Source organism: Periplaneta americana, chromosome 15 (genome assembly GCF_040183065.1).
Source record: "Periplaneta americana isolate PAMFEO1 chromosome 15, P.americana_PAMFEO1_priV1, whole genome shotgun sequence".
Classification (NCBI taxonomy): domain Eukaryota; kingdom Metazoa; phylum Arthropoda; class Insecta; order Blattodea; family Blattidae; genus Periplaneta; species Periplaneta americana.
In genome coordinates this window covers 49,689,021-49,707,922 of record NC_091131.1, presented here as the reverse complement: position 1 = coordinate 49,707,922, position 18,902 = coordinate 49,689,021, and the positions used below count along the sequence as shown (strand labels likewise).

The 18,902-nt window shown below is 32.7% G+C and overlaps 1 protein-coding gene across 2 annotated transcripts; it reads left to right on the top strand.

Moving 5' to 3' along the window:
• Positions 1-19: 19 nt before the first annotated feature.
• Positions 20-14,660, top strand: Lkb1 (Lkb1 kinase). 2 transcript variants are annotated; one of them, XM_069847122.1, is made up of 8 exons: positions 20-456; positions 976-1,149; positions 1,627-1,759; positions 4,551-4,687; positions 8,194-8,379; positions 9,501-9,673; positions 10,234-10,442; positions 14,524-14,660. In XM_069847122.1, exons 1-7 carry the CDS (start codon positions 116-118, stop codon positions 10,389-10,391), a joined length of 1,302 nt encoding a protein of 433 aa, XP_069703223.1. In that variant the 5' UTR covers positions 20-115; the 3' UTR covers positions 10,392-10,442; positions 14,524-14,660. The 2 variants fall into 2 exon arrangements, with proteins under 2 accessions (XP_069703223.1, XP_069703221.1); XM_069847120.1 differs by having other exon boundaries at positions 21-456; positions 14,509-14,643.
• The last annotated feature ends 4,242 nt before the right edge of the window (positions 14,661-18,902 follow it).

The window sequence follows — 18,902 nt, the reverse complement described above, 5'->3', positions numbered from 1 at the left end:
AACTTTCATTTGTTTTATAAATGTAGGGTTATGGTATATCAAGATGGCTGATAGTTGGGTGATCTCGAACCGGTAATGTGATCAATTTAAGTACTGCAAGTGCTTAGTTTTAAAAATGGACAAGGAGATGACACTAGACGAAGATTTTAGATTAGACGAGGAAGAAATTAATTCTGGGATTTTTAGTGACCTGGAGCCAGTGACATGGTTAAACGAAGACGACACTGAGGTTAACATGTTCTTCCACAGAGTGGATTCTGATCAAATTATTTATCAAACCAAAAAGAAGAAATGCAAAATGATAGGGAAATATGTGATGGGTGATCTGTTAGGAGAAGGTAGCTATGGTAAAGTGAAGGAAATGCTGGACTCTGAAACACTTTGCAGGAGGGCTGTAAAAATTCTAAAGAAGAGGAAGCTGAGAAGGATACCAAATGGAGAACAAAATGTTCAAAGGTAAACACCATTGTTATAATTTATGTAACCAAATTTAATAGTCACAGCATTTTTTTAAATTAAAGCTTGATAGGTATATGATTATGAAAAGTGGCAATTCAGAGAGCCAATTATTCACAGGAAAAAGTTGAAAGTAATGAAATTTCAGTAGGCCCTAATGATCCTTTGCTATTATTATAGATTAGGTATGCATTTATTATTGAACATATCTTCCCTAGCAAGAATTAATTTTCATTTGAAACTCATATTAACTAATGGCAGTTTGCTTGTTGCAAGGTAGGTGTGGTGGGGGTAGAGGGGAAGGGTGCAATCTGTGTTCTGGAGCTTATACATTAATTTATTCATGTTCGCATCACGCATAATTTTAAATAAAAAAAATTGTCTTCTCTTTATCAGTTTTGAGACGTAGCCTAGAATGTTTGTGCTGCTGTTTAATAAAAATAGAAATCATGCACCTTAAGTTCAGTCTGATCATTTGTAAAGCTTATCATTAAAATCTTTGCTGAATTTTTCTTTCAGAGAGATCCAGCTTCTTAAGATACTGAAGCACAAGAATGTGATAAGCTTGGTTGATGTTTTGTATAATGAAGAGAAACAGAAAATGTATATGATTTTAGAATATTGTGTTGGAGGTCTTCAAGATATGTTAGAGAGTACACCAAATAAGAAATTTCCTCTTTGGCAAGCACATGGGTATGTTCACGTAACATTAACGTAGCCTACTGTAGTAAAGTATACTATTATAAAGATATACCTACAATTATTTAAGTACCGTAAGTAATGCTTAGTGAAATGTAAATTATAAGAAATAGCCTAATGGTTCTTTCCGTAATTCGAGGTGTTACATTACTGAGCTTAATTCATATATTTATAATATTATTAAGAATTGTACAAACTAATGATATAATTTATGAGAACTATAACTTAGTTATTGTTAACATAATGTATATTAAGTACTGTATGAGTATGTTTTACTGACCGTATATTTCGCCTTGAGAATTATTTAATAAAATGGTTGTGCTCTAATTCTTCACTTTGTGTAGTCCTTCACGTCCACTGAGTTCATAATCAGTGTAATTTTAGTTAAAAATACATACAGTGACATATAGGTCCTAAATATGTTGGTTATAGTGTTATTAGACCATTAATTTAATTATTTTTATTTGTTAGGTATTTCTCTCAGCTGGTTGATGGTCTAGAATATCTACATAGTAAAGGAATTATTCATAAAGATATCAAACCAGGAAATCTTCTTCTTACTCTTGATGGTACATTGAAAATTTCTGATCTTGGCGTTGCAGAGGTGAGTGGTTGTGCTTCATAATGGAAGGCTTGTTTTTATTTTTGTATTATTGTTTAATTTTTTATTGTGCCAAATGTATAATAACACACTACTTTTAATAGGCCTACTTATTAAATTATATATGCATTTGTAAGTAATTTGAATATACTCTCTGACATTACTTTAAATAAATATAGATGTCGTTGTTATTTATTTTAATGTATGTGAAAGTTGTTTCACAATAAAGTGTTGTTGAGAATGAGCCATTGAATGAATTCTTCTAAGGATTAGTAAAGATTTATCTTTAATAGCACTTATTATTATTATTATTATTATTATTATTATTCCAGAATCAACAAAATTCTTTCCCAAATTATTCTCAAGGTGATTACTTGAATTTATATTGGAGTCTATATAATTACGATTGGTCCTGTGTTTACCAAGCTGTCGATGTTAACGATGCAGCTAGCTCACTATGTTCAGTAGTTAATAGTGTCATATCCCAGGCAGTTCCTGTCACTCGAGTCAAAAGGTCTAGTTATCCACAATGGTTTTCTAACACCTTACGTAAACTTATTAGAAAGAAAGACCATGCACATAAAAAATATAAAAAATTCAAAACTGAATTTTATTATCAAACATTTTCCTACTATAGAAAACTTGTGAAATCTAAAATTAAATCGGATAAATTATCATGGCTTCAAAATATTAATGAAAATCTTAAAACGGAACCAAAAAAGTTTTGGAAATATGTTGAATCATTTCGGAAGACTGATAATTATCCCTCTGAATTAATTCTTAACGATAAACACATCACAGATCAGTTAGACATTGTCAATGCTTTTGCTGATCACTTCAAATCTGTTCAGACTAAACACAGCCATACATATGAAAACATTATTACGAATATAACAGACTCATTACCTATACCTAAAGTAACACACGATGACGTTCGTAAAGCAATTAAAAAACTTAAACCAACAAAAACAACTGGCACTGATGGTATTCCAAATTTTATAATTAAAGGATGCTCTAATATATTTATTCCTCTTTTAGCCCACATATTTAATATTAGTTTGAAAAATGGTGAATTTCCCTCACTATGGAAACAAGCTGCAATTATTCCTATATTTAAAAACGGAAAAAGAAATGATGTCAGAAACTACAGACCTATCTCGATCCTAAATAACTTTTCAAAAATTTTTGAAACCATTATTCACAGACATATATCGTTTTATGTGAAAAACAAGCTCAATTCTTCACTAAAACTAAATCCACTGTCACTAACCTGGTCACATATCTAAATCAAATTGTACCAATAATTGAAACGCAGGGACAAACTGATTCAATATATTTTGATTTCAGCAAAGCTTTTGATGTAGTTCCGCACTATATCCTTCTTCATAAGTTAGGAAATATTGGCCTTTCTGTAAGCTACGTAAAGTGGTTCGAAAATTATTTAAGTAATAGAGTTTCATGTGTAAGACTGTTTAATATACACTCTTATTCTTATAATATAAATTGCGGAGTCCCGCAGGGATCTACTTTAGGACCTCTCCTATTTATTATATTCATAGATGATATATGTAAAAGAATAAGTTCTGACTGTTTATTATTTGCAGACGATTTAAAAATTTTTCGTACAATCAAAAGTAGTACTGACTGTCAATCACTTCAATGTGACATTAATTCAGTCGCTAAATGGTCGGAAGACAATGGTATGAAAATTAACGTATCCAAAACTAATGTAATAACCTTTTCTAGAAAAACTTCTTCACTGAAATTTAATTATTATCTAAATAATGTACTAATTAACAGAACGGATTGTGTAAAAGATTTGGGGATATTCTTTGACAGTAAATTGTATTTTCATAGTCACGTTGATTACATTTACAATCACGCAATCAGAATGCTAGGAATAATACGGTCAATAACTTATTCTTTTTCCACGCCCGATTCTCTCTTAATGCTATACTATACATTGGTGCGATCGAAACTCGAATATGCATCTGTAGTTTGGAACTCGATTACAACTACGGACTCGGCTAAATTAGAAAATATACAAAGAAAATTTATATCCTTATGTTCATTCAGATTTTTGCCCATTAATTCCGGGTATAGTTACGAGAGAAAATGTGAATATTTGAATTGTCAAAATCTATATGCTAGACGCCATGAGCTAGATTATCTGTTCTTTTGTAAAGTCCTCAAAGGTGATATATCCTGTGACTCTTTCTTAAACAATATTACCTTACATATTCCAACAAAAGATATGAGAGCCCACAAACTTTTCTATATTAGAAATTCGAAATTTCTTTCACCAGTCTCCAGATGCATTAAAAATGCCAACATGCATGGCTGCGAATTCGATCCCTTCAATGTATAGACTTTGTTTGCTCTTGGCAACGATTTATCATTTATGTATTATTTTAGGCATTATACTCAATTAACATTGTCTCATAGTATTCTTAGTTATCCATTCATCGTCATTATTGTAATTAATTGTAATTATATTTATGTGTAATAATTATTTTTGTTTTATGTTTTTTGTTATATTTGTGCTGAACTGTAATTGGCCACTGGCTGTTGTACAGCACATTAAATAAATAAATAAAATAAATAAATAATAATAATAATAATAATAATTATTATTATTATTATATAATTTATGGTTGCTCGTTGTTCTTACAGCAGTGTTCTAGGTTTATTCTTCTAATCTAGATACTATTGTCAGAAAGAAATTAAATTTTGTTCTGTTTTGATATGTGGGATTAATATTCTCTTTCTGGTATTACTTTGTGCCAATTTACAGGCGCTGGATATGTTTGCTGAGGATGACACATGTTATACAGGACAGGGTTCACCTGCATTCCAGCCCCCTGAAATTGCTAATGGCCATGAAAAATTTTCGGGATTCAAAGTTGACATCTGGAGTAGTGGTGTAACTCTGTAAGATTTTTAACATTCTAATCTATGTTATATTTAAAGATTTGTGTGCTATAATAAGAAGTAATATAGGTGTATTTTAAAAAATGAAGATTTTTTTTTTATTTACTGGTAAATCAGATTCCTTTCTTTTGTAAAGCTTTGTTTGGATTATGTTGATTACTCAATTATCATTGCCTCTAAAAGTCAGAATCATTACCTGAAGATAATTATGCCATCTCTTTATTATCCAACAAGACAGTAATTATTCTGCTTGTTAACGTGATCAGAGCACTTCTGACATTTTAGTATCCTATAACTTGCAGGTAGTTCTTTACGTAAAACTTTCAATGAAAATTGAAGCTATTAAATGAAAGATCTTCAACAACTTTACATGTATATCACCCAAACGACTTCAGTAGCATTATGATCCAGGTGGTATGGGCAATGGTGCAATTCGTTGTGTTTATTTATTTTTATAAGTGTATTAATTTTGTATTTCTTTTGATACAACTCTCCTTTCACTAACCATAAAAGGTCTGTCTTCAGCTTATTCTCTTAAAAATCTATAGTACAGTATTTTTCATAAGCCATTTCTTTATATCTCTCTTCACTACCAGAAATGCTAGCAACAGCCTTAAAATATTTTATTGAAATGAATTGCAATGAATTATTTCTTGCATTATTAATGTGTGGATATTCTGTGGTAATGTAGGTACAGTATAAAAGTGAACAAATAGAATTTACACAAAAAACAAAAACAAAACACATCACAGAAAGTACAACAAAATAAAAGTACAAAACAAAATGCAAAGTAATACAAAACAAATTAAATGACATAATACAGTAAAATCCCGATAAGATGGTGTTCAACGGACCATGTGTAAACAGTGTATTAACCGGGACCGCATATCAGGCAGATATACTAATTTTGACTTACATACAGTATCTATTAACAGTTCTCTTTATTGGAATACATGATTCATGAAAGGTAATACATTATTACTTCATTATGTAATTACTGATGTCAAAGACATTTACAATATGTACTGTACTTAATTCTTTCGAAAAAAAATTCATTTATAGTTGTTTGCCGTGTACGTGTTCTTCAAGTCATGTTTACCACACTTCACTTTCCTGCACTTACATCCTCATGATGTTGCAGCTGCAGTGATTGAGTCGCGATTTTTTTATTATCGTCCTTAATATCGATGATTGGATTCCTAATGAATCAGAGAATTGTTTTTGATGGAGAGTACTGTTTTCATTCACTCATTGTAATCACACTCACAAACACTTCAGTACACTAAAGGACAACAAACTGACCAGCAAACATTTCCAGAATTTTATTACGGCCGAGTGAAGAATGTTGCTTGAGAGAGAGGGTTAGCAAGATGGTGGGATATTGTAACTGTATGTAGGCTTTAAGTGCACAGGTAAAGAGTCGAATAAGAGCATAAGAAGAGGTTGGCGTATTGTACAGTATGGAGGATTAAGTGCACAGTTATAGGTTCGAATACCAGTGCTTTTCAGGTTAATGGCACCAATGAGTTCAATGGCCAAAATGTTTCATTGCTGTTACAGTACATTGCTGAAAATTACATAGAAAATATTCCACAAAAATAGCATATTATGTGGGACTTGAGCGCAACAAACGGGGTATTTTATAAAGGCGTTGTATATGAAATGTGCAGGGACAGGACAAAAAAAAAGCGTATTACACGGGATAGCATAATAAGCAGGCACGTATTATCGAGGTTTTACTGTATACAATTAAAATAATAGTACAGTTACAAACCAGTAACACAACTATAAAACAAAAACACAGAAACTGAGTGCAGTGGCTCAGACGGTAACATTTGAGACTCACAATTGGGAGGTCTCGGGTTCAAACCTTGTGGCTGACTAATCTGACTGAGGTCTTTCTTGGTTTTCCTCAGTCACAAAGGCAAATGCTGGATTCGAAATTCACATACCATGTTTCGTCACTGCTTTAATCACCAATATCATAAATATTAAAACAAAATCTAAATCAGTTACATGAACACAAGCCATCTGTGAAACATACGACAATGGAAACAGAAACTCGACAATAGACCTACTGATAAACCAAAAGATTCTACACACGCGATATGACCATAGATGTTACAGCATGTATAAATAAACTAAAAAAAAAAAAAAAATACAAAATCATAGCAATAACATGATTCAGAACACAAATAAAGACTTTAGAACACACTAAATCACTCTTAGCACTAAGCAGAAAACAGTTACATGTTACAAGTAATGCTTATACAATTCTTAACCAATTTTTACACTGACTAACTTAATCACTTTGAACACTTACACTACACTTATTTATTTCCAAACTTTTTTTCCTCATTAAACACTTTCAATAAACACAAATGAAGCAGAATTACAGAAAACACGAACAGAACACGGAGAAATGGTAAGATATGTTAGAGAGTACACCAAGAGTCTCTAACATAATAATTAAATATTCATGACACATTCACACTTAACATAACATTTAGTTAATAATGATGATAACAATAATAGTAATAATGAATAATTTACAATTAATAGTTTTTTTTCTATAACAACCTAAGTTATTTTTAATCTTTTAATTGTTAGAAGAGAGCCCACAAAACCTGCTGCAGGTAGCTGGTTGCAGTTTACTATAGTGTTATTTAAGAATGAAAACTTTCCTATAGCCTATTGGTCCTCTGTTTCCTACTTTTAATTGTGTTGAGTAATACGTAGGTTTTTCAGTTCGATCCCCTATGACTTTCCTCACTCCTGTGGGCTGTACACGCCTTAAATACTGCACAGAGTCTCGATTTTTTTCAGCCTAGTCACTACGCACCTGTAGCCCTTGTCATCTTTTATGAATTTTGCCATTCTTTTTGTACCCTTTCAAGACAATCTATTTCTTTTACTCTGTATGGATCCTAACATACAATCTCGTAAAAATAGTGGGTACCTGTTCTGAACTGAGGACCTCTGTATTTGCAATCTAATGTTTCATCACTAAGCTATAACAACAATAGAGTTGGTATATTGGATTTTTGTCAACTCCACCCAAAATATCTTTTTATCTCATTTCGACTCCACAGTCCTGTTTGATTATAATTGCAAACATAAGAGTGATTTGATCATTAGACGACTTCTTGTAAATTGTTTCCTTTTAATTTAATTTCAAATTTTAGTATTTCCAGTTTACCTCTAAGATCATAAAAAAGTTGCAAAATCTTTTACGACAACAATGTTTAATTTCGCATTAATGCATATAGCCTAATTTTAGCTTTCTGATCTTGAGTTATAATATTTCTTAATAAAATGTGTGTTCTCGGATATATTGTTTCATTTTTTCATGCTGATCCTGATCACATTAAGTGTTTTACTGTAAGTTACTTAACTTAAGAGTTGAGTTTTAAATATGTACATTTTGTAAACTTTTCTCTGGTATCCTAAATTTAATTTTGTTGCTATTTATGAATTTAATATTATGTTTTTTTTAATTTCTCTAGGTATAATATAACGACTGGTCTATATCCATTTGAAGGTGACAATATTTATAGGTTATTTGAAAATATTGGAAAAGGAGAGTTCACAATACCAAGTGAAATTGAAAATCCTCTGCGAGCTCTATTGGAAGGAATGTTGCAGAAAGACCCAGAGAAAAGATTGTCATTACCGCAGATAAGACAACATCCGTAAGTAATACTATGAAGTAATTCAATTTACATATATGACACTGGAGAACAACAATGCCCACTGACTGTTCCACTCACTTGATTATAATGTATGCTGTGACAGTCAACAACATGTGAATACCCTCCCTAAACTTGTCACAATATTGGATTTAAGTTTGTATTTACTGTAGCTATATGAATTAAAAGGCACAGAATTGAAGAAATATGATTTTTACATTCCTTCTTGAAACACACTCACACACAAACCCCGCTCTCTCCCCCCCCCCCTCCCTTTCCAGTTCACTTACCAGGGAATGTTTCATTCAGGAAATATCTTATTTGTCTCCAAAAATATGCAGGAGCACCATCTTGCTGAAACCAGATGTTCTTCTGAAAGTGGGGGTAACATACACAAAATTAGTAGGTAGCCTTCTTGTCACAGTTCAGATTTCCTTCTATGATAAATACACTAATTATGCCGTTTTCTGCTAAACCTGCGCACACATTGGCTTTCAACACATGTCATTATATTGCTATGTACAAACAATTTTATCTATAACTGGTATCTAAACTGGAACACCTCAAAATCTGTGCTTCAATGGCTGGTCATGATAATATCTTTGAAAAATATTGGAGTGCAAGAGGTCAAATGACTTTATTATCAAACGCCTGGCATTAGAAAACAACAACAACAACAACAACATTTTACTGTCTGTAGCAACCTAAACAATGGCTTTATTCACGACAGTGAATTGAAAATTTTTAATTCTCATGTGAATTAACACTTTTTAAATCACTCTTCTCCATGACAACCAACACATTAGCAACAAAAAAATACGTACAGTCATTCATTTGTAACTTCTTGACAAACAATATAGCCTACATTATAAAGAAAAGGCCTACAATTTAAAATTAAATTTAAATACCAGTAATGAAATTTAGCTACCAGTAATGAATAAATTATTGTATGCAACATGAGAGTAAACAGATTTTATGCGCTCGTGAAAATGATCACCCTTGGCTTTGTTTTGGGTGCTAAACTTCTCACTCTCTTATACTCTAAATTACTATTTCTGATAAGGAAGAAAAAATTTTTGTGTGTGTGTTTCAAACGGTTTTTAATATTAATTCTTGCATTGTAGATGGTGTACACGCAAGCCAACAAGGACACTGGAATATGTTCCTATTCCTCCTCTACGTGGCGATGAGTTCCATACAATGACAGTGTTGCCATATCTAATGGAATATCACTATGGTGATGATTCTGCTAATGCAGAAAACCACACAGAATATATAACAGAGCATGAACTCAATGGTAAGTGTTTCACATTCTAAGTTCATGTTTTACTATAACACTATGGAAATGATATCATTAATAATTGTTTGAGTGGGAGAATAAGATAATTGACACCAGAATGAGAAATTATTTTCGTATTTTCGTCATTTTTAATATTTGAACTTCTTTGAACATTTAGGACAAAGCCATTTTAATACCTGCTTTATGTGTCATGGTTTAATGAGTTGAAAGTTAATGTCAATTTTGAAGCAACTGTATAAATGCTATATTTTATAAATTGTATGTCCCTTTTTGACGAAAAATTATTTACATTTTGATTATTATGTATTCTCATTTGTCATTTGCACAAACTACCTAGCAGTCCATTTATTATATGTACTTCTTACACCAGTTCATACTTCTTTTTGAGAAATTGAAATGCAGGGGCATACAATTCTACACCCAATAGTTCATTCTATGTGATACACTTAGAACTGTTTTACACACACTCTCTCTTTCTCTCTCTCTCTTAGTAAATTGTTTACTTTCCTTTCTGTTCGGTGGTTAGCAGTAATTACCGTTCATAAAATCTCTTCCAGAGGAAAGGAAGTTGCAAGAGTTGGAGGCACATGGACAAGCAGTAACAGGAGATAGCAGTACAGGACGTCGTGGAGGAGGAAGTGGAAACAAGCGAAGATGGAGACGCCCCATCTCATGCATCAGTGTTAAGAAATTCCCGTCCTGCAAGCAATCATGATGTCACATAGCTTTGTACATTGTAAAACAACAGAAGTACATAATAACCCAGGTATGTGGTACATAAATAACTGGTCACAACTTCCAAGTCGAACATGATTTTTAGTAAAGAAAACAATCACAATAATAAAAAGTTTTAACATTTTGTAAAATACTTTCTGGTAGTAGCAATACTGCCATGAAATATCATAATACATTAAAAAATTAGCTGCGTAAAAACTTCATTATCAATACAGATCCTTCACTGTTTGTTAGTTCTGATCTTCTGATATGTGATTTCCAAAGTTACGTACTAGTCAACTTAAGTAATTGACTCTCCTAAACTGGTCTCAGTTTTCTTTTTAACTTCTGCACTTCTTTTACATACATTGGTGAATATCATATCGATGGCTGAGAACTAGTCTGTTCTAAGTCCATCTTTTTATAAGAAAGAAATCTGTGTTTAATTGTGTTCCAGTTCCTGTCTGCATATATGAATCGAAAAAAATTGTAAATATTTCTCTCCATAAGGTTGCTATGAAGCTATTCCAAATTGTTTCATAAAGCTTTGAATGTCATGAGCTTAAAATAGCTCTCCTGAAAAAAAAAAAATATATATATATATATTAAAATGGACTTGGAACAGTCTGGTTTTGGACCAATTATATGTTGAAGACTGTGTGTAAGAGATTTTCAATCAATATGTTCCCACTCTTTATTTTTTTTTCTATCAGAGACATCCAGAATCGTTATTATAGATATTTCTCTTGTTAAAAATTGAGAATAGAATAATAAGGGTCCTGGATATGAATTTTTGTTTTTACTCATTGTTATTCCATGATCATGATCGTCTACGAACTTTTAACGTTTATCCATACAAATTATCTGTATTATCATTATGTCCATCACTGATTGTTAGTTCTGGATTTCTAGTATTACATTCGTAAAATAGATATTTTTAGCTTACAATGTTGTACATTATTGTACAATCCAGAGCAAGTCAAACCTAAGTTACTGGCAGTCATGCAAAGTTATGAGCTAGCGTTTTGATGGGTAGTGCATTGAATTTTCCTGGATAGCTGTTTTCTTTAAGCATGGCACGATATGTGGGTTTTCCTTGTTTGGTGACACTATTCTTCTGGACTTTACATTATCAATCTCCATTAACAAGCTGTCTGAACTTTAATGAGAAAGACGATTTTTAACCAGAGTACAACAATGCATTTTCCTCATTGAAATGTATCTGCTAAAAAAGAAGTTGTACAAGTTGTGTTTATGTAAGTTTTGGCAGCACTTTCCAAAGGCTACACAACCATCGAAACATTGTGTTGTTAAATTATTTAATAAGTGGTGAGAAGTAGGTTCCATTATCGATAAGAAATGCTGTCTGGAGTGTGCTTTAACAGAACAAACATTTGAGGATATGTGTGTGAGGATGAAGTTGAGACAAAAGAAAAAGTAACCAATACTGTATCTAGCACGAGAAATGAACATATCTCAATGTCCAACATTCATCAAGCCAATACTTCTCTACAATGCGGAGGTATTAATTACAACAAATAATTTCAACCTGAATCGACTAGAAGAATGCCAAAATCAGGCCCTGCGACTAATAACTGGTGCAGCAAAATCAACCTCAATCACGGCAATGCAAGCCCTAACCCAGAACCCTCCAATATATCTCACTCTAGAAGAGCAGGCACTAACACACCATGAAAAAATGCTACGGTTAACAACAACAAAATGGGAAAAAAGACTGTTACAACCAACCAAGTTGAAAACACAAACAAGTTTCCTGTCCAAAGTCACGGAAATAAAAACAGAATTGAATCTCCCTAAATCTAAAGAAAACATTTTAAGCAGAGAAAACCCTCTAACCTTCGAACCAATTAACATTCAACTAGATTTAGAAGAACCAGTTACAAAATCTGAAACTTCCAAACCTGTACTAAAAGTGCTGGCATTAGAAGCTGTGAACAATAGATACCCACCAGAAGAATGGTTACATATCTACACAGATGGGTCTCCTATCGATAACAACTCAGGATCAGGAATTACGTGTGCGTTATTCTCATTTTATCAACCAGCAGGACATCATACAACAAATTTTGATGCGGAAATAATAGCTATTCATATCTCACTCCAACACCTACTATACAGAATAGATAAATTTCAAAATGCTGTCATTCTCTCTGATTCTAAAACAGCATTATATGCAATAAATTCATATAAAATTATGTCAATCCAAATTAAAGAATGTCACAAAATGATCCAACAACTTCAAAAACTGCAGAAAAGAATTCAATTGCAATGGATACCTGCACATTGCGGAATTGCTGGAAATGAAACTGCTGACTTTCTTGCCAAAAAAGGATCCAATTTAATTCAGAATACAAATACAAGCCTACCTTTTACATCCATCAAAAGACTAATTAAAAATAAATATAAAATCAAGCAAAACCAAGCACTATGTACCAAAGCCAAAGATAAAAAATGGAGCATTTTAATAAAAAAACAGAAATTATTCCAGAAATCCCACGTAAATCTGCAGTAGCAAAATTCAGACTGCTTACAGAACACGATTATTTGGCCAAACACTTGAATAAAATAGGAATTTACACAAATCCAAATTGCCTTCTATGCAACAAAGAAGAAGAAATGACTGAAGATCATCTCATAACCTGTGAAATTCTACCTGATGGATCCACCACAGAGAAATATTGGAGAGCAAGAACGCTAATGGCTTCGTTGCCAAAGCCCGGCATTAGATAACAACAACAATAACAACAATGTCCTGTGGTAAGCAGTTTCAAATTTCTTAAGTTTCATCTCATCACTGTCATTGGTTCAAAAATTGAATCTAATTGATTTAGTAGTGTGCACACGATTTTCTCTTTGGATGTTAGAATCAATTCACGATTGAATCGTTGATCCAATGCTTCTTCTTTTCATTGATGAAGATTGATTTCACCTGTGTGTCTAATATGAACGTGGAGAATAAAGATATTAGCTTACCAAAAATCCACATTTTTCTCATGTAGCTCCAGCTCATTATCAAAAAGTGGGAGTGTGGTATGCAGTTAGTGCACAAAAAAAGAGCTGAGCCCATAGTTGGAAACATTATGTGAACAACATTTACGACCATGTTCACAACTTCTGACAGAAAAAAAGAATTACACATTTTTCAGCATGATAGCGTAACGCACACATCAGCACATTTAATGGAAGCCATTTGTGAAATTTTTGACGATAGAATATCGTATTTACCACAATAATGGACGCACCCCAATTTTTCATGTTAAAAAAAAAATTCCCACGTAATAGATGCATAAAGGAATGTGAATTGTGACAAATGATAGCAGTCTTGCTGAACCTGATAGGGAATGAGGTAAGGCTAGTGTTAATTAATAACAATAAAGTGTCTTGTCTTATTGTTACTGTGTTCATTGTTACAAGTTGTCATTTGTTTATACAACTGCTGCTATCAATCATTTTAAGTGTGACACAATCGATATATACATTAGTCGCGGCCCATATATAATTTATTTCAGCATTCGAGCTGGTGCACCTTTAATACACTTTTTTTTTTTTTTTCACTAAAATTTTTTCCTCGCATAAAGGATGCACCCTAGTTTGTGTTATAAAAATCGGGGAAAAAAAAGTGTGTCTGTTACGTGGTAAATACGGTAATAAGTGATGGACTATGACCTGCCTGGTCTTCAGATTTGTCAGTATGTGACATTTAGGCTATCTATGGATACCTTCAAACAAAAGGTGTATGAAAACAACCTCCATGCTCTGGAAACTATCATACTTTGTTGCAACATATGTGTAGAATGGAGGCAATTTTGGACAACTGTTTTGAAATTCAAGTAACATTCTCTTAATTTTCTTTAATAATTCACTAGTTACACGAGTGATCACTTGCTAGACTGCATTGCTCAGAAATGGCAGGAGTGTTGATGTCTTAGGTTTGACTCGCTGTATGTCATTATATGAGACACTTGTAATCTACTGTTCTGTTGTCATTACTCAGTCCCATGTAACAAGCTTTTACACTGCCACCAATTGTTGTTATAGGCTATATTTGTTACAGGCCTAATTGAGCATATTTTGAAGAAACATTTTAATAATTACAGGCTTTACTCTGCCAGGTAGTCAGACATTGGATGAGTTAAGAGCTGCAAGCAGACAGGAGTATCCTGCAGTCAATCAAGCTTCAATTAAGAACTGCCTGATCGTCTTCACCCCATTTGCACTGTAAGGATTGTGAGATCACTGACCAATATTTAGAAAACATGAAGTGGTATCACCGATTAATTTGATGTTTTGTAATTTTTCATAGATATATGTAAATAACTGTTTAAGTTTGGAGCAAATGTCAAATGTGGATAAACAAATAATGTAAATTATTTATCAGCCGATATTGACAGTATTTTTCTCCCCCTCTCTATTAAATTGTAATCTTCACTTATTGGCTCCTATTTTGTTTCCAAATTTGAAAAATGTGTCTTTGATTTGAAGCTTATTCTGTGGCATTTACACAGACCATGTTTAATAATTGTGTGAATGTTCGTGTTGGAGCAAGTATAATTCAATGACGAATCTTTGTGCCATGCTATATAATAGCCATGATGAAAAGTAAGTAGCACATTTAATAATCCTTTGTCAGTAGCAAAGTATTGCACACTTTGACTTATTCAAACATATCGGTAGATCATCAAAGTATATAACACAAACTTCATTTTGAAAAGAGTAAACAGGTACCAGCAATAACTGCAGATCTTGTAATTAAATAGTTGTCTCTAACTTGATTGTGTAAAATAGTATCTTTTTAGATATAGAAACAAATATGATGGGAGAGCACTTCAGATATTGCAAAAAAACAAAAGAAAAACATGATTAAATTTTATGACAAAGTTATATGTCAGTATCTATAACTGACTTCAAGATTTGTTATTATGCACACAATACTATTATTTGCATGATTTGTTGATATGAGAATATTACGCCCCAAACCAATTAATTTAGAGTGGTTTTATCAGTTCTCTTGCATCCACAGAATATGTAATTATCTTAATTTTTTTTTTAACTAATGGCAGGTACTCATAATGAATATACATGTTGCAAATTTGACAGAAAATGACGAATTTTCTGTGTCCTCAAAGAAATAGAAATGACATTTCCCAGAATTTAATAAATACAGTATTGGTAAAAGTTAGTTGAAGTTATGTTTAGAGATTATTTTATTATCTTCTTAAGCACTTACTGTATTCTCAAAACAGTAATATTAGAAAAATCTAAGTATTGACAGATATCTCTCAGGGACTTTTTTAGGTTTATGCACCAAATGAAAAATGCTGGATTATTATCCATATGTATATTTTCAATTTGAGACTTTGTTTTTGGTGTATATACAAGGATGGAGAGTGCAGGGGCAATTTCTGAGTTATACAAAATTCAACCAGAGTAGTAAGTTATATTATAAGGTATTGGGTGTTGAACGGTTACTATTGATTCATTGAAAAAGAATTCCAAAATAGTACTAATAGCTCACCTTTCAGTATTACGTATTACTTCAAGGTCATTCTAGAATTGAAGAATGGATTTACTTACTTACAAATGGTTTTTAAGGAACCCGGAGGTTCATTGCCACCCTCACATAAGCCCGGCATTGGTCCTTATTCTGTGCAAGATTAATCCAGTCTCTATCATCATATCCCACCTCCCTCAAATTCATTTTAATATTATTCCCCCATCTACGTCTCGGCCTCCCCAAAGGTCTTTTTCCCTCCGGCCTCCCAACTAACACACTATATGCATTTCTGGATTCGCCCATACGTGCTACATGCCCTGCCCGGAATAGAAGAATAGATATAGTAGACGAAAAAGTTTTTTTTTTTACAGTATTACAATTCAGTTATATGAAAATTAACCGTTTATACAGGAAATTATATATAGACTCACATACAGGGTGTTAATAAGGAAAGCAACGAAGCCATAGACATTACAGAGGTTATAAAAATAATAATGAACTCAGTAGCATGAAAGAATTTTATCATATGATGATTAGCAAGCAAGGAAACACATTTGATAAGAAGAATTTACCTCTACAATACTTGCCATTTCTTTAACATCTTATGATAGTAAGGATCCTTATCCTTTATTCCTAATATGAAAAAGTTCCAATTTTAAGACCAAATATCTACAGGTCTGTAAAGCCCTTTCAGTGTTATGATATTAAATGTTGAGCCCATAATTACATAAAATATGGCGCATCAACTTCTTTTTGTAATTCTTAACACACCACTCTTCAGCTCTACTAACCATGCTACATAATATCTCCCTTCTACCTTTGCAACTCTTGCCATTTCTTTTAATATCGCATGATATTAAGAGTTCTATCTTTGATTGCCTAATCTAAAGAACATTCTAATTTTAAAGCTAAATATCTAGGTGCATAAAGGCATTTCGATGTTATGATATTAAATGTTGAACCCATAATTACATAAACTATCCTACTGTTACCTTCGTTTGATGTTGTTTAACACCCTCTATATGTATAAAAATGCATATGCTATCCAACACAGGTTAGAAGCATATGAGCAAACTTTGAATTTAAAGACGTACAAGCATCATGGTCTTGCAGGCTCAGTTATAGTAAAGTGAACACTTTCTATTCGAGCCATTTAAATTTCCATTTACCTCTGGAAATTTTTAAGCTGCATAGCGAGAAAGTCACATATAGACATTATTTGATATAAAAGTGAAATATTCAATTGCAAAGAGAGATAACTGTTTCATGAGTGCATAACTGGACGAATCGCAGAGGGTCAGAATGACTGGAAATATACCTCTTCTTCAGAAGTCACTCAAGTAAGTTCATGCTATACTGGGTGTTCATTTCAAAGTGTGTCATGACGTCACTGTTGATGAGTCAGAGATTTGAAGCGAGTTTCAGCTTTTGTGTCAGAGAAGTTGCCTATTGATCAAGGCGTTCAATCTGAACTTGAGAACGTGTACTGTATAACTTGAACGTCATAGCAACAGATGGCTGTGTGTACAGTCTGTGTGCTACCATAACCTCTTTCGAACTGTGTTTTGTGCAGCCAAGTCGTGGCAGGGTATTTGTTATCATTGGTTGCGTACGGCAACATTCCACAATACAAATTAAATGCTCCGTGTCCATGTTGATCGTCGAAGTTAATGTTAACAAATACGTAAGTAATCGTCTTAACCCTCTCCCCATATCCCGACAGTAAGAAAAAACTCACCTCAATACATGTTTCGAAACAGTTCACATTCGTGCTACTATCGGAGTTACCGTATGTATCGGTAAGTACTCTTCTGAATGAACGCCGTACTTGCTAGGCAACTTCTCTGGCAGATAGGTAATACACCTCTGCGAAAGTGTAGGAAGATTGAATTCTCTAGGCTCATCGACTAGCCACATGATGGCATACAGCGAGCCATGACACACTTTGAACTGAACACCCAGTAGGTGCTTGTGGATTGTGCAACCAATAACTTCACTTTCGGGGTTATAACATTATTCTGATGCATTAAGAGAGTTCTGCTTCATGAAGCTTCCTGCTTTTAATACAGCTTAAGAATTAAATCCCAGTGTTATGCTCAACTTTTTGTATCATTCATTGCGTGTATATGAAAATGGGATACAAAACTATAGTGGCATGCCCACTTTTGGTATGTGTTACTACATGTATAAATTATGATCTTATTATCTTATAATTAACTGTGATGTGAATATCATAATAATTAAGAACACAAATAATTCGAATAACAGAAAAGTTTTAGTATATACATTTATTATTTATAATCCTTTTTGCTTAACTTTTTTTAATATACAAAGGGGACAATAAAAATGAATTCAGAATTATAAAATACTATCACCAGCTTGATTCTCCTAGTTTATTATTACTCTCTGAGATCACAATTACATCAATTCTAGAGGGGCAATTTAGTAACTTACTGCATTATGTATTAAGGCAAATTATTATTAAACAAATCCTGAAGTTGTTGGAGACATTGGCATATTTGTTGTTAAACGTACTGATTTCTGTGCATTGTGATTATCAAATTGTTACAGGTGTGTTACATATGCTCAATTTGCACTTGTTTACTCTTTCCATAATATATTTTATGAAGTAACATAGTTCACAGTCTGTTATGATAAATGCCAAAGCTTTGATAAAGAAGCCTGTCAGATTATTTGATGACAGCATTCAAACAAAGGTGCAAAACTGCTTTTAGAATATGGCTCAGGATTTTAATCTTTGAACCTAGAGTGTCATTATATACAGACTTTTCAGTGAATATTTAATTTTCTCCTCACCAGGAGATAACAGAAGACTGTTGTTTAATTGTTGACTTGTTCTAAATTGTTAGCATTTGTTTCACTTTTCTATATCAGTGCCATCATAGGTAAACGGTTGTTACTTAAGAACTTAGTGTGTGATATGGCAAGTTTCACCAATGTCCATTTATAAATAGTCACCTTGCACCATTATAGTTT